Source organism: Ictidomys tridecemlineatus, chromosome 5, assembly GCF_052094955.1.
Source record: "Ictidomys tridecemlineatus isolate mIctTri1 chromosome 5, mIctTri1.hap1, whole genome shotgun sequence".
Taxonomy (NCBI): Eukaryota; Metazoa; Chordata; class Mammalia; order Rodentia; family Sciuridae; genus Ictidomys; species Ictidomys tridecemlineatus.
This window is the reverse complement of record NC_135481.1, coordinates 121,555,404-121,579,455: the sequence shown is the minus strand read 5'-3', so window position 1 is coordinate 121,579,455 and position 24,052 is coordinate 121,555,404. Positions and strand designations below refer to the sequence as shown.

The window sequence follows — 24,052 nt, the reverse complement described above, 5'->3', positions numbered from 1 at the left end:
TTATCAAATGATTCAGAATTACATGGCATGCAGTATCCAAAATTATGGCTCTGATGCATTTAGATTTACATTAAGAATAAGAAGTGTCATTCACATTCATTGTACACCCCGCCCCTCCCACAAAAAAAAAAAAAATCACTACCTATTCAAGTTCTAGATCTGGTGCAGCATTAAGGATTAAAACTTACCACTTTACCAGGCCTTCCCCATGTGCAAATAAATCCCTCCTGACAAGCAGTGACTATACAGTCTTCAAGAAAAATTAATACAGTCAGTCTTTCATGTGCTATCTTTTTACAGATCAGAGGCTCTAACAAGGGAACGTCTTCCATCCGAGGACACAATGGCGTTCCCAAAGTTTTAGCGGGGTCCGTTTTGGTTTTAGTAACTAGATTCAGTTTGTCACTGCTCTTGCTAGAAATGTGTCCCATGCTATGGTTTCGCTTGTGGTCTTTCTCATGATGTCTCTCCTTTCGGTCGTGCAGTGAGAGTGTTGCGAATTTGCTGACCCCAGAGGCAATGGCCCCATCCATGACGCTGCTTTTGCTGCCTGCATTGGAGACCGCCGAGTGGGGAAGGCTGTTGGACCGAGGCAGTGGAGGGGGCACAGAGTTCCCGGGTGTTGTGACACTGTTCCCATTACTTCCAGCGGGAGGACTTGTGGCATTCATGACATTTGTGTGTGTCCTTGCTCTTGAGAGGGGTTGGTGAGGGAAAAGGATGTCTTCCGTAAGGTCCCACAAACACAGCTGTGTATCCTGGCCCACTGAACCAAACCGGTATGTAACACTTACGGGGCGGCTGTCGGTAGAGTTCCGCTTGGACAGCCGGGACTGTGTACTGTTTGCTCGATCTCTGCCAAAATGAAGAAGGTCCTGGAAGTCCTCATCACTGCCACTAAACTCCATAGGGTCGCTTTCTTCTACGCTAGTAGTATAGGGATCGAATGCCACAACACTGACCCAGGATTTGTGCCCGTGGCCTCTAGCTATTACTCGGCAGTCTACAAAGGACCAGACTGTCACCAAGTCGTCCTCTCCACCTGTCACAATGTACTTGCCATCTGGGCTCCAGCACACACACAGCAAGCCCCCAAAGTAGCTTTTCATCGTACCGTGCAGCTCCACCGAGTCGAAATTGAACACCCGCAGAAACCCGTCCTGGCTCACGCATGCTAAGAACTTGCCATCTGGGGAGAAAGCAAACTCGCTGAGGGCCCCCTCGCCCACCGTCCACTTAAGGAGAGGGTTCCTCGTGGATTTGCTCTTGCAAGTGTGCACGGCAAAGCTCTCTCCCTGCTTCAGAAGCTGGTAGTGGGGGGCTGTGGTGCCACAAGTGTGCTCCACATTATACAAGTACATGTTCCCACTCGAATGGGCTACTAGGAAAAGGCTTTCCGAACCGGGCACCCATTTGACACAGGTTACGCGTGCCTTGTCTATTAGTCTCTGTGAAGACAAAGGAGAACAGGTTATCACAAGGGAGAAGGTGCAAAGGTCTACTTTTCCAGCAAGAAAACTTGTTGCTTCTCGGTGAGAAGGAAGGAGTCCATCCAGGCACGCCACACTTATCCCGTGGTCAGCCAGCCAGCGAGATCACTGGCCCATTGCAGAGCTACTTTCTAGAATTGCACTTGGGTGGTGGCCACTGGCTTTCACTGAGGGAGTCAGCCATTCAACAAATATCTGCTGAGAGCCTACTCTGTGCCAGACCCCAGGCCAGGCACTGGGCACATGGGTGAGAGGCAGCCCTCGGATACCTCCTCACGTCCAGCAGGAGCATGTCAACCTGTGACTCAGCAGCTACACGCAGCTCCCTCTCGTGAGGACTCATAGCTGAGAAAGCCATGCCTCCCGGCTTTCTCTGCATTTCCTGTTACTGCAGGCCACGTGCTGACTACATGTGACCCTCTGCTGCGGCTGCTTGAAGGCGGGGAGTCAAATCTGCAGCCCGCTGCCAGCAGCACACAGGACTTGAAAGCACACTTGCTGGGCGCAATGCAGCGCCGGGCCCACTGAGGCCGCCCCACTTGCACACGCTGCCCGTGTGTCATCTTTTATATGCATTTCCTCAGAGTCCTCTTTGGAACGAGGTGGTGTTTAAAGAAATACCTAGATGGTCAACTCAGGAGTCTGCGCTCCGTCACTATCACTCAACTCCACGCTCACTTCTGGTCCACTGACCTAGTCGCTTCTTTAACAGGCATGAATCAGTAGTCGTGCCTTTAAGACCAAAAGAACAGAAGGCAGAAAGTGAAAACACCCAAATGCAAAACAAGGACCCTTGGCTTGCAGGCTTTGTTATGGGGACCACTGCAGGCACAGAAGCCTCCAAATGATTCTTCCCTAGGCTGCCTAGTCTCTAAATCATGTCACCAGAAATCACCCAAGTTCTGCCTGGGAACGCCTGCTGCCAAATATTCTCCACTGTCCCACTGCCCTGTAAAAGGGCAGCCCCAGAGGCTTAACTGCTACCACTTTGCCTAATTGGTTGGGATTCCCCAACTCGAGTCTCAGGGCCACCAGGGCACACTGAGTGGACCTTGTCAAAAAAACATGGAGCCTGCAGCCTAGCTGGCTTGACTATGTGACTGCTTCTTTACAGAAAATTATTAAATGAAAATTTTATTATTAAAAGGATGGGAAAGAGTTCATGAGCCATGCAAGCTCAATGTATGAAAACCAGACCTCAGAAGGTGGGCTGCCAACAAATGACGCCAAATTGGGAAGGGGAGGTGGGTGCCCTGGACAGTATGCAGGCCTGAGGGGCTTGGGTTCCATAGGTCAGTTGCAAATTATTTTACAGAAGGTGTCACTGCTGATTGCCACCGAATGTCATAGCTGGACCTCTTAAATTAATAAGCTCTGTCCTTGGGGACACAGCCAACATTTTCATCCTCGCCTTTCTTTCTTGCCTGCTGACCTACCTATAAAAGGCACCTGATCTATGTTAGCGTCAACAACTTAAAAACCTAGCACTGCTCTGGCAGGATTTCCATTACACATTCACCATTTCTTCAGCAAGAAGGTTAGGCAGGTAATATGCATGGCCAAACCAGATGGGGCAGGGAGAGTGGTCTGGGGAGTGTACAAGTGTTGATAGTGGGCTAAGAAGAGGCCCCCCACATCCAATGGTGCTCTGCCAGGCTTGCTATTTATGTCCTTGCTGTGTCCAGCCCCAGGACTCACTTCTGAGCCCACAGACAGGACAGTGAGATGCCCCAGTGTCTAAGGGCATCCACAGCTCACCCTTATCAGGGTTTAACAAGCTAACTTGAGCTGAAGTCAAACTTCCACCCTTATCCTAGTATAGCATTCTCAACTCTTGCACCTTCCCTTTCAGCAAAACCCTACCAAATCCCAATTTTTCCAAGATCACTTCACTATTATTCTATTTACCATTTGCAGAAAATTTTAAATACATAAAAACTCATAGCAGTATGGTTAGGATAAATTTTACTTTGCACCTTAAAAAAAAGTACAACAAAAAAATTCCATTAGAATCCAAAAACTATAATCCTATCAAGCAAAAATAGTAATTGGTCTATAATGGTGAAGTATGAAGATAAACAGTTACAACACTTATTAAAATAAATGTTATTGCAATGAGAAAACACATTTAAAAACTTCATTCTCACATTAAAAAGCTGCACTGAGACTACCCTACATAGACATGTGGATTACCGATTATTAAAAAAAAAAAAAAAAAAACCCTGCACTTGCTGGATGTGATTGTGCAAGCCCGTCATCATAGCAGCTCAGGGGCTGAGGCAGGAGGACTAAGAAGCTCAGCAAGACCCTATCTGTAAGTAAGACTGGCTCAGTTAGTGCCCCTGAGTTCAATCCCCAGTACGAAAACAAAACAAAACAAAAAACCCTGCACTCATCTGCTCCAACTGCTGGCTGGGACACCTAATCAGAAGCTACTATCACACTCTGGTCCTGGGGGACTAGGCACATCAGTGTGGGCAGATAAAGGAAATAACAAGAAGGAAGAAAGGGTTTCTTGCTTGTCTGCCTCATCAATTTTCCCTGTCATCTGTGTGCTTGAGGGAGGGAGAACATATATTTCATGGGGGGGGGGCTGCACCTCAATCACATGGGGGAGCACATTTGGTGGGCAGCACATCATCATCCACAGCAGTGTCCTAACTTCCAGTCTGAGTATCAACTCTGGGTGCCAGGCACTGGCAAGATGCTTTACGCCACTCTCTAATCTCAAAATAACCCTGCAAGGTCAGTGTAGGGGTTTTGTTTGTTTCTGATCTGGCAATACACTTATAACTCAAGTGCAAGCATACAATAAAAAGCTCAATCACTCTCTTTTGCATTCCAGATCCTCTGCCCTCAGTCATTGATACTGGGTTCTTGTTAACCTACCCAGAGTGATTTTGTACGTGAACAAGATAAGTAAAATCTACCCAATTCTGTCTTCATACTGTGCACACTCTCACCTCTGCCTTCTCAGTCCATGATACATCTTATACATCTGTGTGGTCTAAAGACAGCTTCTTCCTCTTTTTCTAAAGCTGCCTTCAATTATGTGGATGTACTGTGGCTTATCGTGCAACCCCCACTGATTAACATCAATATCAGGATGAATACCCTTGAACACAGGGCAGTTTTCACATGTCTGACAAATACACCTGCAGGATAAATTCCCAGGGCAGTGGCTAGGTCAAAAGGCATATACATTCATAAATTTCATAGGGACAAATTGCCTCCCATGGAGAATGAAACAATTTACATTCCCAACAGCAATGTCATTGAGCCTGTTTTCCTGCAGGAAGGTAGGTATTATTCTATAGAACACCTACCTGCCCACGAGGAAAGGAGCTCAGAAAGGTTAAGAAACTTGCCTGACATCCATTACCTTCATCTCCTCACTCAGCACTGAGTGATTATCCTGTGCCAGGCACTGATATGGCATTAAACAAAATAGTCATCCCTTCCTATATGGAATTTATGTTCAATTGGAAAGAGAAAATAAGTGAAATTTATGATTTAATGGTGTAAGTGCTTCGAAGAAACAAAAAAGCCACAGAGAGAAGATAAAGTGATGGAGGGAGGGGGTTGTAGTGATTTCAGTCTCCAACAAGAGAGCCAAGAATGGACTTTCCCTGATTGGGGGGCAGCTGAGCAAGAACTGGGAAGAGAGTAGAGAGAAAGTGTGAGGAAGTGCATCCATCCAGAGAGAACAACAACTCCCAAGTGTCAGGTGTTGAGGTGGGAGCAAAGCAAGCCTAAGGGAGACCGCAGAACCTGCTCTGATGATGCAGATAGATCCTGTGCAGGTCACAGGATCCCACAGACAAACATCAAGTCGCTCTGACACCAGCCTGGCAGGGCCACTCACAGGATTTCTTAGGAAGAGGGTGACAACTAGCTCAGACCCCACTGCCAGGGTGGGAAACACAATTCCAGGGTTAATTAATTTAAATTGTTTTAATTTAAATTTTTCTGGATTGTTACCTGGTTTGGGTTTAACAAAAGAGAAAGAGAACAGAAAGCATCTTTCTCCTGCCTTTCAAATTAAAAAACAGAAATATCTGGAATATTTTCTTCAATTACACAGCCCAGCTACTGCACATAAAATTATATTTTTGTTCCACAAAGCGTCTGGGCAAAAAAAGGCAAGACTCTTAGTTGGTAGTCAAATGTTGAGTAATGGGATTTCCTTGCTAGGCCTGAACTCTCCAGGATGAATGGGGACTTCAACTGAATGAGCATTCTGAAAAACTATCCCTGAAGCAAAACGCCATCCCTCCAGGAGTTCTTGGGGAGAGATGTTGGGGGAGGGGATGGAAGAGGCAGAAGCACAAAGACAAAGGCTCAGACAGAATAGTCCAGGGCGATGCAGTACTGGCCCTACAGGCCCTGTGTCTCTGCTGTCTAAATTCCTGAAGCAGGAAGAGGGGACTGCTCTGGAATCCTGAGTTGGGATTTAGGAGTGTGAAGCCCAGGCTCAGAGCTCAGGCTGTGACCCTGACCCTGAAGTCACATTGCTGACTTGAAGGAAATGTGCTGTGAGTATAAAATACACACTGGATTCTGTATCTTCATTAGAAAGAAAGAATGTCAACTATATTATCATAATTTTTATACTGGTTGTATGTCGAAATAATATTTTGGATATTTGGATAAAATATATTCTTTTTTTGGTGGGGGGGAGGGGGTTCCAGGGATTGAACTCAGGGCCACTCAACCACTGAGCCACATCCCAGCCCCTTTTTTGTATTTTATTTAGAGACAGGGTCTCACTGAGTTGCTTAGTGCCTTGCCTTTTGATCCTCCTGTCTCAGCCTCCCAAGCTGCTGGGATTATAGGCATGTGCCACCACGCCTGGCTAAAAGATAATGTATTTCTTTTTTCAAAAAAATTCAAAAAATTTTTTAGTTGTAGGTGGATACAAAACGTTTATTTTATTTATGTGGTGCTGAGGATTGAACCCAGGGCCTCACACATGCCAGACAAGCATTCTAACGCTGAGCCCCAGCCCCAGCTATAATATAATATATAAAATATATTTAAGTTGATTTTTACTTTTTCAACATGGCTATTAGAAAAATTCAGAGTGAGCCAAGTGCAATAGTCAGCACACCCAGCAACTCAGGAGGCTGAGGCTGCAGGACTGCAAGTTTGAGGACAGCTTCAACAACTTAGTGAGATCCTGTCTCAGAAAGTGTACGGGAGGGGTGCTCGGAAGCAAAAAAGCACCCGAGAGTTCAATCCTAGTACTGTTAAAAATGAAAAGGAAAGAGAAAAAACTGTAAATTCTACCTGTGGCTCACTGAATATTTTTATAGGCAGTGCTACTGCAGACTGTGGTGGCACCAAAGGGGACAGTATAAGGAAAAATCCCCTATCACTAAGAATCAAATGGAAGGCCAGATGGGAAAAACTGGTTAGAAGCTTATGACAACTAGTTAGGACATGAACAAAAAGACCTTCAGCTAACCAGCAGCAGTGTGATAGGAGAGATCTATTTCACACAGCAGATGCAGCTGTATGGGGACAGCAGATGAGGGGGGCAGATGTCTGTAACAACCTAGTTCTGTTCACAGGCAACTAGGAAGGTTAATCTGTAACTATCAAATGACCCGAAGGGCCAGGCACAGTGGCACATGCCTATAATCCCAGCTACTCGGGAGACAGGAGGATCTGAGTTCAAAGCCAGCCTTAACAACAGCGAGGTGCTAAACAACTCAGTGAAACCCTGTCTCTAAATAAAATACAAATACAAAATAGGGCTGGGGGTGTGACTCAGTAGTCGAGTGCCCCTGAGTTCTTTCCCTGGTACTCCCTCCCCCCACAAAAAAAAAAAAAACAAAATGGTCAGGAGAGGCTGTGGCTCAGTGGTAGAGTACTTGCCTAGCATGTGTGAGGCACTGGGCTCAATTCTTAGCACTGCATATAAATAAATAAAATAAAAGTCCATCAACAACTTATAAAAAAAAAAAATGACAAGGAAAGTCAAGTAAATCAGTCATGAATACAAGACCCAAATCTGAGAAGCCTAAGATGACCCAGCAAGCTGAAGTGGGGAAGCACAGACTGTTGGAAAAACCCACTTAGAGGAAACAGGACAAAAATTAGGAAAGCAGAAGAAAAGAGGAAATGGCCCAGCAGTGCAATGAAGAAAGAGCAGGCAGAAAAGGAAGCTGCCACAGTGCGAGAATCTACCTCTAGTGGAGCTCTGCTCTGCATGTCCCTCTCCTCAGGGAACAGATTCTCAAGGTTGATACTATTGGACAGTCCAGGAAGCATAGGCCAAGTTGGGCACCAGGGACATAGGAGAGATCATGAGGAAGTAAATTTGGGGACTGAGAAGGTGCTGAGAAGTGATAGAAAGGGTAATGCAGGGCAGGTGCTTGGCAGAGGAAAAGTATGGCCAGGGAGAGAGGGATGGGGGTGGATCAAGGGGAAGCAAGCCCCCTGCTCCCTAGCCTGGAGAGGAAAAGCTGCAGGAAAAGAGGCAGAAACAAGGAAAACTAAAAAAAAAGGAGTTGAGGAACGTTGGAACCCCACTCCAGCTCCCTCAGGGAAAAAAGTGTGGGCCCTAATAGATCTGGGAAGTGCAGTTTCAAGGACAGTGCAAGGCAGGTGCTCAGCTAGGAGGATAACAGGGAGGAAGCAACTAAGAGTTTTGACTGGCATGGCCACAGGGCTTTCCGTTGAGAGTCACGTTCAAAATGCCTCACGGTCCATCTTAATAACCCACTTTTATAAAAACAAGCAAAAAACCCAACCAAACAACAGCAAAATAATTTAAAACAACAACAGACTATCAATATAACATTTCTGTATATGTCAAGAAAGCTCAGGCGCAGAGCTGTGGCCTCCAGGATCCCTTCTTCATCAGGTACTCAGCCAAAGCCCTCTCCAACTTTCTAATTCTGGAAGCCAAACACATGGACCTATTTCAGACAGCAATCCAAAGAAAAAGGATGCATATTCAATAGTATTAACAAGTAAGATTTTCTAAAATAAATCATATGAGTTAGAAGGAAACAATAAAAGTCAATCAGCAACCATGTTAAAGTGCCACTGCTCAACTACTCTGAACTGAAGCTTTCTGAAGCGCTTCCTTTTCTTTTTCGTTCTCTCACTTCCATCGACATGACAAGTAGGAAAATTTATCTGGGGGAAAGAGGTGGATATGAATTTTATAATGCAGATATTAATTCGTAACAAAAATACTGAAACAAAAAATTCAAAAACCACAGAACCTGCTGGAAAAGCCATAATGTAACCACAAACAAAAATGGCAACTGGAGGGTTTGGTTATATAAAAGGAATTTGGAGGCAGCTGATGCTTCCTTCAGGAAGTATTAGGAAAGGGTATTTCAAAGCCATGTAAGAAAGAATCAGATGTCATTTTTACCAATGTTAAGAATAAGGAATATATCATCATGTGCTCATTTCCTTCCTTTGATTAAAAAAAAGCAACAAAACCAAAATTGACAAAATGCACATTGCATTCTTTTGAGTCAGAACCAGACTGAACATTGAAAAGTAGATTCTTGCTCTCTTCCCCCACTCCTGGGGCCTTGTTGCAGGAGCCTAAGCTGGTAGGGGACACCATCCTCCTCCACAACTGAGGCAGGGTCATCATCTCCCTAGCGTGCCCTTCAGTTAGATTTGACTTCAATGGCACAGGAGATGGAGACTTCCCCAGAGTGCTCTCTTTAGCTTCACAGCTGAGAGACAATACCCAGAAGAGAAGGTCTCATCACACATCAGTAACAGGAGGGGCAGAGATGACAAGTTCTTTTTAGATTTTATAGTTTGCCACAATCAAAATGTAACTTGAAGATCTTCTGAAGTTACTACTCTGCGGATACAACCCCCATATCAGAATTTTTACAAAGATAGCAAGGATGTCCCCAAATATATACACAGTAGTTATAAAAAGTAAACTCCTCGCCCTCTGTAGTACTTCACACAGGCTGAGTGCTGACCATGGGTGACTCTCCTTCCAGATGGCTCTTACTATGAAGGCAAGCTCCAGGCCTAGCCACTTGTCTTATTGGATGAATTGTGTAACAAAATATTCTCAATGCCTCCTAGACATTGTCAGGGCATAAGAATGAACAGAATGATCCATAAACTTCAAACCCACCTAAGAGACTAGAGAGACTCAGGGAGCTGAGGACTTCATTTCCAAGGAAAGGCCAGAAAGGGGACTAAGCAGCAAGGATCTCCAGTGTGGCTAGAGACAGGCCGAGGAGGGGGGAAAAGGCTCAGAGCTCCCTCTGCTCACTGACCTGAACCGATCAATGGCCAGATTGTGGGAAGTAAATTTGGCTAGTATCTCTAATGAAAAGTGTAAACCCTTAATGTCTTGTTTCATTAAGAAAAAGGGGGGGGGGGGTTGGTTGTGGCTCAGTGGTAGAGTACTTGCCCAGCACTTGTGAGGCACTGGGTTCAGTCCTCAGCATCACATAAAAAATAAACAAATAAAATAAAGGTATTGTGTTCATTTATAACTAAAAAAAAAAAAAGTAGACTATGAAGATTAATAGCACTACAACTGATGGATGATGCTTTTCTCTTTGTACCTCTCTATTTTCCCATTAAACAAGTATTTTAAATTTTTATATTTTGTAGTTGATAGGGAGGGAGTTGCCTTTTAAAATAAACCTGTTTTCAAATAGAAAATTTTCACTTATTTCCAGTAGATTTCAGAGATTTATAATCACAGGCCATTCATCCACCCACCCAAATATTCATGTTCTAGGCAGCAGGCAAAGGTCATCGATATTAATGCTTTGGGCACACATGTGTAACAAGTGGTAAGAGAAGCAAGCACTCTGGTGAGGAAGACAGGAAGAGGACACTACCTGACAAGCAGCCCCACCTCTGCCTCATCTGTGTGATTCTCTGCCTGGGTTGCACTGCTTGCTCTTTCTTTCTTTGGGTGGTAGTAGGATTGAAGGGAGAACTTCATACTTGTTAGTCAAGCACTCTACCACTGAGCTACATCCCTAGCCCTGTTTTTATTTTATTTTAGGACAGAGTCTTGCCACTTTGCCCAGACTGGCCTCAAACTTGTGATCCTCTTGCTGCCGCCTCCTGAACAGCTGGGATTGCAGGTGTGCACCACCACACCTTCTTGTGCTAGAAATTTTTTTTATCCTTCAAAGCTGTGGGTGTCTCACCTCCCAAGGATGCCTTTTCATCTAAATCTCCAACTCCAGGAAGGAAGCCTCAAGAGTCTGCCACTATTTGCCATACTGCAGAGCACTTATCATGGCTTACTACTAAATGACCTGAATGGGCTCACCTTTATCCTCACCACAAACTTCCAGTGAGTATTCTTCCACCCATTTGCCAACTGCAGAGGCAAGTGAGGTGAAAACCCACACCCTGCAAGCAAAAAGCACATGAATCCTAGGCCATCTAGGCTCAAGAGTCTATGTTCTTAACCACTGGGCTGCAACACTGTAACTTTAGTGGAGATTAATTGATGGTTTTAGGCTTCTCTGGAGGCTGTGGAAAGAGATGACCAGAATTGGAATACACTCAGGACTGGGACCCAGGCATTCTTCTTTGATCTTAGTACACTCTCTCTAGAGACCTTTCCATCTAATCTAGGGCTTATGATTACTATTTGTACGCTGAAAACTCCCAAATTTTTAATCCCTATTTTTGAGCTTCAGATCCTTACATCCAATTATCTATAGGCATCTTAAATTTACCAAGTATAGAAGAGAACCTCTGCTCTTTCCTTCTGTTCCCCTCTTCTGGTTCTTTCCCAGTCTTGTTCAGTGAGTAACTAATAACCAGAAACCTAAGATTTATTTATTTTTATTTTAAATTTTTATAGTGGGCTTTGGGAAAGGTAGGCAAGAGCTCTACCACTGAGCTACCTCCCTTGCCCTACACAAGATTTATTAATACCTATCTTCAATTCAACTTCCAGAAAGCAACCAGGGTAAGTTCCAAAAATACCAGTCTGAAAATTTAAAAATGTTAAAACAAACAAACAAAAACTCCCAAGAGTTTGGCTGTCTTGTGCTTCCACTTCCTTCAACAGAATCTCATTACTCAGGCTAAGCAGCACCCTGAACAGGCCCTTCCAATCTCACCCTCACTTCACACAGCCCAGGCCAGGTTCTCAGTTCCCTGTTCCTGCAATGTTTCCTACCTGCTGTGTGTTCTGCAGCAATTCCCTACCTGGGAGGATTCCCCCTCATGAGGGTTCCATTTAAAGAACACCATTTCTGCTCAGACTTCCTCTGTCTGCTAGTTTAAAGCTACCATCAATGTGCATGAGTGGTACAGTTATTTAAAAGTTGCACAAGGATAGGTTTTATCTGCCACTGTAGATCCTGTTGCTGGGCACATAATAGACGGTCAAGGTCTGTTGAGCTAAGGTAAGAATGGCCCCAAGTCTAGCCCAAGCCTCAGCTCTCACCTCCTTACTGGTCTTGCTACTTTCATTTTCTCTTACTTAAATCCAATCCACCTACAAGTACTGACAAAAATTCTAAAAACTATTTAATCCTATCACCCTCTTGATTAAAAGCCCAAAGGTTTCCCCACATCCTCCAGTGTCAGACCCAAATTTCTCAGCATGACATGAAAAGACTTCATAATCTGGTTCCAATTTATCTCTCCAGCTTTAACTCCTGCCACCCCAAGTCTCAAACCCTATGATCTGGCTATGATGTTATTTGATGTTCCACCAAATGCCAAGCTGTTTTCTCCAGCTTTAAAAGCCTTCCTTAACTTCCCTTCCCACACCTGTAAACACTCTTCAAGACCCAGACCAAATGTCACCTTCTGAAGGCATTCTCAGACTTTCCCACCAAACTTAACTTTTAAGAAAATTGTACATTTGATACATTCTAAAGAAAAAGGTGACATGTATCCCACTGGTATTTGTTCACATCACTATGATAATATATGCCTCAGTACTCTACCCACCCTTCCTTACTAACTGTGGACTCCTGAGAAGGCAAGGGCCAGCCTGGCAGCCACACACAGTGGGGATTTCACCAAATCCATTGGTAATGCCAAAATGAATGGATACCGGATATGCATGGTAAGCATGTACCCTAATGAATGCAAAAGAATTGGAATTTTAACTGTAATTTGTCAACCTACAACCAAAGTTTTGGGTATTAATTTCCAGTTCTAAATCTATTATCATCTTGCTATCTGATCCAGACCACTCACTTACCTTCCCTTTAACTATATCCTGTTCTGCAAAATGGGAAGTGTCCGCCCTCCCATGTACAAGAACTCGGATACCTCTAAATCTCACAGCAGTGCAAAACATGGCATGAAGACTGCTTCAAACCCAGTCCTGGCACTATCTGAGAAATGAACCTCTAGTACCATGTTTTTAGCTATCCTGACTAAATTCTGATGAAAATGTACCCAAATGCCAAAGAAACTGGGAAAGACAATTTCAGCCTCAAGCTGCAAATGCCAGCCTGGCATCAAACCACAAACACATTTGAACAACCATTTTTCAAATAAAATTTAAAAGGACTATGAGATAACTTGTGCTTAAATTGTGAAGAGTAAGGTGCTACGTTCTGGCAACTCTTGGTCCCCAGGGCAGGGATGGATCTGGCTGAGGCCGCCTGAGTATTCTTGGAGCCCTAAGACACCAGGGCCTCCTGGACTCCAACTCCCACCCTCCCCCCAGCCATGATACACAAACCTTTCTTGTTCTCTAAGTGGCATTCTGTGCCATCCTCAGCCAGAGCTGCTTCCAGATCTTGTTTACCAACAGCCCTGCACATGGTTCCAGTCCCGCCCCCCTCCATCACACTATCCTCGACTTAAACACAAAAAAACCCCACAAATTCACAATGTCTATTAACAGTGAAGAAAAGGCCAATTTTATACCCCACCCTCCCTAAAAACACATCCAGCTACTTAGAAATCTTCTTCAGATATTATAAATAAACAGAATATTTTTTGCTTAAGATTTTTTTTTTAACAGGAAAATAAGATTAAACACTTTTCCTCTGCAGTCTGTCAATTCAGATGGCAAGTTTTGTTTCCAGTCAACCCAGGTGAAACTAGAAGAGGAGATGGCTCGATTCAAAAGATTTCACCAAATCCATTGGCAATGCCAAAATGTATGGATACCTGATATGCATGGTGAGTCTTTACCCTAATGAATGCAAAAGAATTGGAATTTTAACTGCAATTTGTCAAGTTTGGGGCAGACTCTTCCCAAACAAAATTATTTCTTAAAACACCAGAATTCTATAAAAAGTTTCTGTTAAAAGTCAATGATGTTAAAACCATGTAACACTGCAAAACTACCATATGACTCAATCCTTTGCACATCAGGGCTGAATAACAAGTAACACTTGGAAACCAGAGCTTGTAACTCAGCAAGTCTACTTCAGCCTTGCCTTTTCTAGAAAGTCACACTGAAACAGAGGAGAAAGTCCATAGTATATAAAGGCAATATCTAGAGCCGAAAAGCCCCTCCAATGATTTTAACATAAACTATTGGTAACTTCTACTTGCCACATTTAACAGTCTTGACCTGTTCCTGAACAGGCAGGTCAGACAGCTCAGGCTCCCTCCACAATGAAAATACAAATACCAGAAACCTCAGAACACACAACAACACTGACAAAAGCTCTGTGGTGTGATCCAATTTTAAGTGCCAGGATTTCTAACTATGTCAAAGGTGATTTTACAGCAAATATTTTCAAGAACAGGAGAACTACCCATCGGCCCTGTCAAACATGCATATAAATACTTTAGATGCAATTTGAGCAGTCTAAGGAAATATCAGGTTGATTGGCATGAAACTTTCCACTAATGTGAACAAAGTTTGGAATTCTTTATTTTCTTCTTTAAATCATTCTTATCAAGTGACAGTCTCGTATTTATCTCCATTATAGAAGATTTTTAAAGAATCTGATGTAGGTACCTGAGCATGCCCCATACAAATGCACGAGACAGTTATCCAAGGAAGAACAGGTAAAGGTCAACAAATGAATCCACCACATTTAAATCTGTAATACTAGGTAAAATGACTGAGTAAATGAAAAACTTATCTTGAAGTATAAAATTAGGCCCACTGCCCTTGGTAAGAACACATAAAGTCTTAAAGGGATTCTTAACAGCTAAGACAGCGTGCTACTTACTTCCTCATTAAATAGTTTGCTAGTTTCTTTTTTGATTGGGTCTATAAGCTGGACTTGGCCTGCGGAAAAGCCCACTAGGAGAGAGACACTTTCTGCTGTGGCTGTTAGGTGGTTGAAGTCATGACAAGTAGGCTGTGTTCCTTTGTATATCCTTTTATCTATTGGTTTACTCAAGTCAGCAGCCTGGAGGAGAAAGAGAAAAATACATACAGTAAACAGCACATTGAGATGAGAAATCTAAGTCACACTATTTTACACCCCATTATGATGGTCAATCTTAAAAACAAAGTTACTTAAAATATTTTTTCAGTTGTGATTTAATATTCATCTAACATTTCATAAAAGCACTTTCACATACTTCATCCAATTAGATATTGGTAGACTATCCATAATGTTTATTTATAACTATTACTTCCACAACTTATTTTCCTTCAAATACTTGTAATAAAGACTACTGGACTACAAGATACTAAATTCTGAATTTTCAAAATGCATTCCAAAAATTTTATATTATAGAGTAACTCTAACCACATAAAGCTCCGCTTTCAAAGATATCTATAGCACCTAATGCCTACTGGTAAGTTAGCCCAGTAGTTCTCACAGTGTGGTCCCCAGACCACCAATACCAGCAGCATCATTTCCTAGAAACTCAGAAATTCAAATTCTCAAGTCCCACCCCAGATCCAATGAACCAGCAATTCTGGAGGTGGGCCTCACAAGCTGCAGTTTTGTATTTTTTTTTTTTTAAAAAAAAAAGCCTTTTAGGTGATTCTGATGCTCCCTCAGACTTGAGAACCACTGCTGGAGGGAGGGTCACACTCCCTCTCTGTATTAGGTACCAGGGAACTTTCACTTAGAGAGTCCTTTGCATATAATGCCTTTAATCCTTACAAAAATCCTGCAATAGAGTTAATATTTACCCCAGTTTACAAGGTGAGAAAAAAAGTCTAGGAAAGTAAAATGACTTAGCCAAAGTCACATAACTACCTAGACCAAGTGGCAGGGCTGGATGTGAAACCTAGGATTGACGACCATAAACAGATGATATCCAACACATCCCCAAAGCAAAAGCAAATGGTTTCTGATTTGAACTAAAAGTGGTTTTTCATCCTGCTCCAACTCCCTTTTTTCAAGAAGGATCTTTTTTGCACAAGAAATGCTCTATGTAGCGCTGGGGACACAGCTGAGTTGGTAGAGTGCTTGCCTTGCATGCACAATGCCCTGGGTTCTAATCCCCCAGCACCACCAAAAAAAAAAAAAAGAAAGAAAGAAAGAAATGCTCTGTGTAATCTCAATCTACTGGGCTGTTACTGCTGAAATAAGGCAAACTCACTTTCTCACTGTGTTTGAAAATACAGGTAGAGCCAAGTGCAGTGGTGCATGCTTGTAATCCCAGCAACTCGGGAGGTTAAAACAGGAGGATTGGGAGTTCAAAGCCAGCTTCTGCAATGGTGAGGTGCAAAGCAACTCAGTGAGACCCTGTCTCTAAATAAAATACAAAAAAAGGGGCTGGGAATGTGGCTCAGTGGTCAAGTGCCCTTGAGTCCAATCCCTGGTAACCCCTCAAAAGGCAGGGTAGGGAGCTGGGGATATGGTTCAGTGGTTAAGTGCCCCTGGTTCCATCCTCGGTAGCCCCCCAAAAAAGGGAAAGAAAATAAATCATTTGTGAGACAACTAGCACTGCTGAATGTGTTCTTAAAAACATCCCCTTTCATGGGCATGAAGGTCCACACCTGTGATCCCAGCTACTCCCCAGGCACAGGCAGGAGGATTACAAATTCCAGACCAGCCTGGGCAACTTTGCAAGACTTCATCTTAAAATAAAATAAAATGTCCTGGGGATGTGGCTCAGTGCTTTCCTAGCATGGGCAAGGCCCTGGATTCAATCTCTAGTACTGCAAAACAAACAACAAGAAGTCCCTTCTCCCTGTGTACCATTCAGGATTCACAGCTCTAGTTCCCTACTGGACACCCCCCTCCACTGGATTCTGAGGATTCCTTTCTTCCAAAAAGGCCTATGACATTGTATCAAGTTAACATTTTGATTTTCAAATAACAAACATACATACTGAGTAGGGAAAAAGTCCTCAAAATTATAGGCAACTCTGAGCAAACTCAAAACCTGAGTATTTGGAACTATGGGCCTGAGTGGTACATGTGGTCCTGGAAGCCCCAGAGCAAAGGAGAGGGATATGCCATGTAGACACCCTCCTAGCCTCACCTCAATTAAAACGGAGATGAGAATCTCTGTCCTACCAACCTCATGGAATTGTCTGGAGGATGAAATAAAAGAATATACATATGAAAGTGCCTTGGAAAGCATAATGTAATTTCAGTACAAAACAAAAGGGGATCCCAACTTTCAAGCAAGAAGAAAAGGGGCCAAGAGGACAGTAACTTCGATGAGGCAGGGTGAGGGCAGCTCAGCAGAGGTCTGACAGTAAATGTGGAAGCATCCAGAGGGACACTATGGACAGGCAGTCTGAAGGAAGCATCTACTGAGCTTGGCCTTAAAAGTAGGGAAACAGGAGTCCAGGCTCAGGGAATAGCAAGTTATCTCAGAACAAGAAAGATATCAGCAAAAGTAGCCAAAAAACGTAGACTAAGATACAACTGTAGCTACAGAACAAAACTCTACTTTGAAATATGAGTAATTATTACATGATCACTCTATCAACTTGTGCAACTCTTGAAAGTTTAAAAAACTGCTTAGAGAATTTTCCCTTAAAAGGATACATCTAATCTAAAATTATACACTGAAAAATAAAAGTCTATCCAAAGGATAGACAAAAACTAACAGAGAAGATATGTTAATATAAATCAAAATAATAAAAAATAAACACAACAGAGGAAGTAAAAGCACCCGTTTTATCCAAGTATTGCTACCAGTTTAAACTTAGGCATCCCTTACAATAACGACATTAGCCTCAGTTCTTGGATTTTTTTTACATCCCTGTCCCCAATAAGGAACATCACTGAAAAGATGGCAAGTATTTAGTGGCAACTGAAAGATTTTTTGCTCTTAAATTAGATAAATATTCCAAAAACATCCTGTTTGCTAATTTGCTTAACAAACTTTCTTCCTAGATCAATGCTCTCAAAGTATAACAACACATGAATAATTTATTTACCTGCAGACAAATGTACTGACTGCAGTGCAAAAATACAGAATAAGAGTTTAAAAACTTCTTTGGTAATTGACAGTAATTTTATATACATTGAATCTAATGACAAAAAATAAAGAAAGAATTTATGCTCTGCATGTCTTTTTCAGTTTCTTTTTCTATTTTACGAAAGTATCAATCCAAATAACTGGGTAATTTTAAAGGTGGTCCTTCACTACTGTGCAGAAGACACAAAAGTACACCTGCACTGGGTGTGGTACATCCCTGTAATCCCAGAGACTCTGGAGGCTGAGGAAGGAAAATCACAAGTTCCAGGTCAGCATAGGCAACTTAGTGGGATCCTAAGCAATTTATAAGGCCCTATCTCAAAATAATAAATAAAAAGGGCTGGGGAAGTAGCTCAAGAATAAAGCACCCCTGGGTTCAATCCCTGATACTTAAAAAAAAAAAAAATACACTTGAGCCAAAGGAATACATAGAATCTTTCCTACCTGAGGATACTCCTTTGTTCTTCAGCCCTCCCCAGTGGCATGCTAGACTACACCCAGCAAGACTTACTATGGAGAAGTACTGTGAAGCCTTAAGTAACTATTAGGTATGTGCCTGTTAAAAAATTAACATTTTGAATAAAAATCCATGAACACCCTTGTTGGTGCCTGAAATTTCTGGAACCCAGCCCAGACAACAGAGAGTTAGGCCTTTATTTCAAACAGCCAATCTTCCTGTCTTTTCTCCTCTATAGCAATCACTAAATTTGTCTCTTTTTCCACTAATGTATGACTGTCCTATTTCGTCCTCCTTTGGTCTGCCAACATGTACTCCAAGCCTGCACATCTTTTTGGTAGCAGTGATCACTATCTGAGCTAGCTATTCCTCTTCCAAAGGGTCATCAGTCCCTGACAGATAGCTTCTCAGATAGAGACAGTCCGGGAGGAGAATAATGAACCCAGACTTAGAAGCAGGGAGCTCAGGTTCAAACACATCTTCCCTCTCAATAGTGCGATGGCCTTGGACAAGGTCTGATTGCTCCCACTGAGCCACAGAGGACAACACCCTTCCTCCCCCACAGGGTAGTGGTGAGGGCTGAACATTCAGTGTTTTCTAGCACAAAACAGAGATCTCAAATGGAAGCCATTATTAATTCATTCCAGTCACATTCTAGCTCTGTTCAAAAGCAGCTGTGGTTTCCTCATTCCCATCATATCAAAGTAGGAAGATGCATCCTGCCTGCCATAGTTCACCTATCCTTCCCAATAGCAATGCCATTTTCTGTCTATTGTACCCTTCCTTTGATTCAGGCCCAGACCAGGACTTGACGCTCATCAACCATTTAATCTCACAGTCACCTTTCAAAGTAGTTCTGGCTATGATCCTTTCTTTCTTCCTTCTTCTGAGAAGGGATGCAGGCAAAATTCTGTGTTCCTCTCCACCCTTTGTGAGCTTTCCACAACACAAGCCAAGCCTTGGTTTTGGAGACAGGCCCTCTTTCCTGGCTTCATTGTGCCAACCTCTTGGTCAATACAACCTTCTTGACCCTATTTAGTTCCAGTCCCATCACCTGTTGCAAGAATTTTCCCAACTACCATTCTTTGTGCTCAGCTTATCTCAGCTCTCAAATAAATAATTAGAACCACAGGTTTAGTATTTAATCACCTCTATGACTTCAGAATATTTTTTATGTGTTAGCTTAAAAACTCCATTAAGGAGTAGGACTTATTAAACGGTTACCACTGTACTGTTCTACAAAATTAGCCTTTTGTTTTTTTAGCTTTCTTCTGAATTCTGCATACTTTGGGATTCTTAAAAAAAGTTTTGTACACTAATTATTGCCAATCATCTGAACTCTTAAACATTAATCTGTGGCAGAACCTATTTATTAAAAATTCTTGGGGCTGGGATTGTGGCTCAGCGGTAGAGCGCTTGCCTAGCATGGGCAGGATCAGGGTTCAATCCTCAGCACCACATGAAAATAAATAAATAAATAAATAAAGGCATTGTGTTGTGTCCATCTACATATTAAAAAAATATTATCAATTTTAAGAATTAGGTCATATTTTGTTTCTAGCCCCTGCAGAGTACCCGGTATGTCACAGATGCTCAATATCTGTTGAACAGCTGAAACCACAATTATTCCTGAATTTTTTCAACAGTAAGATTACCATTATCATGCTCATGAGTTCTGTACAAGGAATTACTAACTACAAATAATTTGTCATTGTCTCATCATGCTTACTGGTTCTCAACGTAGTATAAATTTTTCAATAATGGTTTAAAAATTCCTATTAGAGAAACAGAGCTAACTCCCAAAGCTTCAATCAATAAATACATGTTTTTAAATATTAGGTTCCTCTTCTCTCCTTGGACTGCCGATCCTTTAGAAATTATTATCAAGATGGATATTGCTGAAATACAGAGTCTACAAGTACTTGAAGAACTTTTCTTTCCAGCACCACAAAGCTTTTATAAGAGAAGCCCTCCAGTTCCAGATACACCTCTGCCAGGGACTCTGGAGTACTCAAACCCATGAGGGGCAGCCTGGCTCTCACAGCCATCTGGCTTCCCCAAATCTGTACCATTCATGGGCACAGTTATGCCATATCATGTGGGCCTGTGCCAAGTTCTCCTCATGAGAACCTGCTACCTGATACTTTTGAGTACCAGAAGCATTGATGTGGTATGAAAAATATCACAGACCTCTTTTGAAAAATGCACCTCAAATTATTTTAGATAGATTCAAAATGAATTAGGGAAAGCAGTATAATTAATAAAGATAGGCCAGATGTGGAGGCACACACCTATAATCCTAGTGGTTTGGGAGGCTGAGGCAGGAGGATCGCAAGTTCAAAGCCAGCCTCAGCAACTTAGTGAGAACCTGTCTCAAAAAAAAAAAAAAAGAAAAAAATTTAAGGGCTGAGGATGTGGCTCAGTGGTTAAGTGCCCCTGGGTTCAATCCCTGGTACAAAAAAATAGATGGATTTACTCTACCACTTCCTCATCCCATTCTGAGAAATTATCTCAGAAAGTCAGAAAGAACAAGTCTTTTTGCCATGAAGGAGTAAAATCTCCTTCCATTGGCGAGTCCAACAGCTGTCAAATGTCCAGTACCACCAGAACCTTTACCTTATCTACACTTGTAATCATTCCTCCCACTTAATCCTTTTTTTTCACATTTTTTATTAGTTGCTCATGACAATACAATGATCTTGACATATCATATATTTGAATCAAATGGGGTATAATTTCTCATTTTTCCAAGTGTACAGGTTGCAGAATCACATTGGTTATACAGCCACGTATATACATACAGCAATACTAGTGTCTATTTTATTCTGCTGCCCTTCCTATTGCTCCCATTCTGAAGTCCCTCCCCCTCAGCTTTCCTCTGCTCCTCACTTGGGGCGGCACTACACGCTCTGCCCAGGCCTGTCCTTCCTTAGTTCAAGCCCAGTCTACCTTGAGATCCCTGGATCTGTACCAGTTTCCTTCCATCCATTTCTGCCCTAATTCAACCCACACAGCCTGCCAGAATCATCTTCAGGAGGCCTTAGGTCATTCTCCCATGCGAAACCTCCAGGGCTCTATAAGGCAGAACAGCTTGGCCTGCACAGACTCCCAATGTGGCCCCTGCCCCCAAACATTGTCCCAAAGGCACTTGGCTATTGCCTGCCTTTCCTTATATTTCTTATTTTCACCCAGAAAAACCTTTCTTACCCTCAGTATCCTTAAAGTTTCTGTTCACTGATATAAACGTCACTTCTTCCTGACCTGACTCACGTAGATGTGACATTCTTTTACCCAACCTCCAATGGAATGCCCACCACTATGGACCACAGTTTAACTATATTCCATATATTGTGAAAGTCTAGGTCTTTTAAATAAAACAAGAAAGCAGGCAGGAGGCTGCTGAGTCACTGACAGCCAGAACCAATTACTCAAAAATAGCAGGAGCAAGAGTGGCATCAAAGTCACCATTTTGAAAATGAGTATACAACTGATAGAATACTTTCTATTATCACCCCCTCCTCATCACATTTCAACCAAAAGAGGGGCCAAAACTGATCAAGGGATTACTTCTCAGGACCACAAAAGGTCACCTACTTGGACAAAGGTGAACTGCTTGGGGCCCAAAATAAACACATTAGAAAGACAGTTGCAGTTTTTATTGGGAGGACTTTTGATGTAGTCAGGCTTGGGGCTTCCAGTGTCTTTATCCACAGCCCACAGCCTGGGGCTGGTTGCCTGTTGACGGTTGAAGGCATCTGCTGAAACTTGGGAAACACTTAAGCCATGGGTAAGGGGCATGGAACTCTTAGAGCCAAGACAAATTCACTTCTTCAGCATAACTCAATGCACTACTTTGCCCAAATTTAGTTCAACATAGTGAGAAATAATAGATATAATGACAAAAAAATATCACATAGTGAGTGACTTCAAACACCTTTTCTGCCTACTCTCATGTTCGGCCGAACAGTTTAACACTCAAGTAACAATGAGTTGTACAGCACTGTAGGGACGTCAATGCTATGGCCCAACCTACCCGCTTTTTTTTTTTAATACTTTTATTTATTTTTAATGTGGTGCTGAGGATTGAACCCAGTGCCTCCCACATGGTAGGCGATGCTCTACTACAATCTCAGCCTCTCCCTCCCGCCCCCACCTACTCTTAAACGAGTTTGGTTCATTTTGTCAAAACATCTGCATAATTCATCTTTCTTAGAGTCCCTTCAGTTGAACAGTCACATCCAAAATAATTGCACAATTAGCTTTAACAATGTATACACCTAACACTTATTTACATATATACATATATATGTGTGTGTAGGTATATGTGTGTATATGTACATACATATCTACATATGTATGTACACATTCCTATCAGGGATGTAAAAGTCAGCCTGTCTTAAGATCATCTATCCCAACAGGAAAACAATGTCATAGTGGTAGAGTTTCAGCATTTCAAATAGGACAAAATTTGTCTGTGTTATTCGCTACTCTGTCTTCTAATAGTGAGCCTGGCACACTCTCATAGAAAGGAAGCCATTCCAAAAATGGAAGGAAAAAAATGTGAAAGGAGCCAAGAAAGACCTAGAAAAAGACATGCATAGAATTAAGTGTATAATCTTTTTTTGAGGGGGGACGTGTACAGGGGATTGAACTCAGGGGCACTCGACCACTGAGCCACATCCTAGCCCCATTTTGTATTTTATTCAGAGACAGGGTCTCACTGAGTTGCTTAGCACCTCGCTTTTGCTGAGGCTAGCTTTGTACTCGCACTCTTCCTGCCTCAGTCTCCCAAGCCACTGGGATTACAGGCATTATATAATCCTTTTGCTAACCAAAATGGTGACAACTAACTGTCTTCTTGAGTGGACAAGAAAACCACCTCCATAAGCAAATACTGGTAAGTCACTTTACAGTTTATATATATAAAGCAGCTCCACACATGAGTTCTTTCACCCTTCATTATAGGCCTGTTAGATAAGTACTACTGCTCCATGAAACAAAAGGAAACAGAATCAGCTATCAAGACAAGTGGGAGAGGCAATGTCTCAATTCCAGCCCATGATCTCCTATTATAATATGGCATTATGTTTTTGTGAGAAAGCTCACAAAACAACATCAGAAGGAGCACCACATCCTAAAAATTAGCATTGGGTGACTCCATGTTCCTATGCTTGCTGAAGCAGGAGTCAAACATTCCAACCTTGCTCAATTTGGCCCAGATTCTAGACCTACCTTCTCAATGCATGGACTTCACAAGGCTGTCTGATTAAAACCAAGTGACAAAGTTTCTAGCATAAAGCTTGGCACTTAAAAGCACTCAAGAATACATAAGGACTTAACTTTATCTTCTTACAGGGCTTGAAGATTCTCATCATTCAGCAATACCTTTCTTTCCACACTAAAATTTCAAAGAAAAACAGTGGCAGAAGCCCCAGTTTCAGCATGTTTTCCTTCCAATATAATTTTTCAAAACAAGACAGGAGCTTCTCTTTCTTGGTTGCCATCTCTCCTTCATTCTCACACACACTAGTTCACAGCCCACACTTGCCTGGCATTCCAGATTCATCCTCTTTACTAAAAACAAACCTTGGCAAGCCCCCTGTTAGCTTGCTTCTGATGGGCTCCGACCCTGGAATAAGCACCTACCATCCATTTCCAAAGGCCTCTTGTGTGCACAGTAGCAGAGAGGCTGGAGGGTAAGGCAGAGAACCAGGCAAGGGAGAGAAAGAGAGGACAATCGGACAGACAGCAGTCAGTCAGAACCACTGGCAGACAATGAGGTGTCAGATACAAA

General features: G+C 42.5%; 1 protein-coding gene across 10 annotated transcripts in view; it reads right to left on the bottom strand.

Annotated features, from left to right (window-relative positions):
• The window catches only part of Wdr20 (WD repeat domain 20), an 86,410-nt gene that overhangs the window by 11,443 nt on the left and 50,915 nt on the right, over positions 1-24,052 (bottom strand). For 4 of the 10 annotated variants that reach the window (XM_040275060.2, XM_040275064.2, XM_040275063.2 and 1 more), the window contains exons 2-3: positions 14,630-14,812; positions 189-1,448 (exon numbers count right to left, since the gene is read on the bottom strand). The exons of 1 other annotated variant lie outside the window; for it this stretch is intronic. In XM_040275060.2, the coding sequence (XP_040130994.1) occupies positions 189-1,361 (1,173 nt within the window). In that variant the 5' untranslated portion in view covers positions 1,362-1,448; positions 14,630-14,812. Of the gene's footprint in view, positions 1-188; positions 1,449-1,502; positions 2,223-14,629; positions 14,813-16,850; positions 16,968-24,052 lie in introns of those variants that run through there. 5 more of the 10 variants (XM_040275058.2, XM_078050932.1, XM_040275057.2 and 2 more) reach the window with 4 other exon arrangements.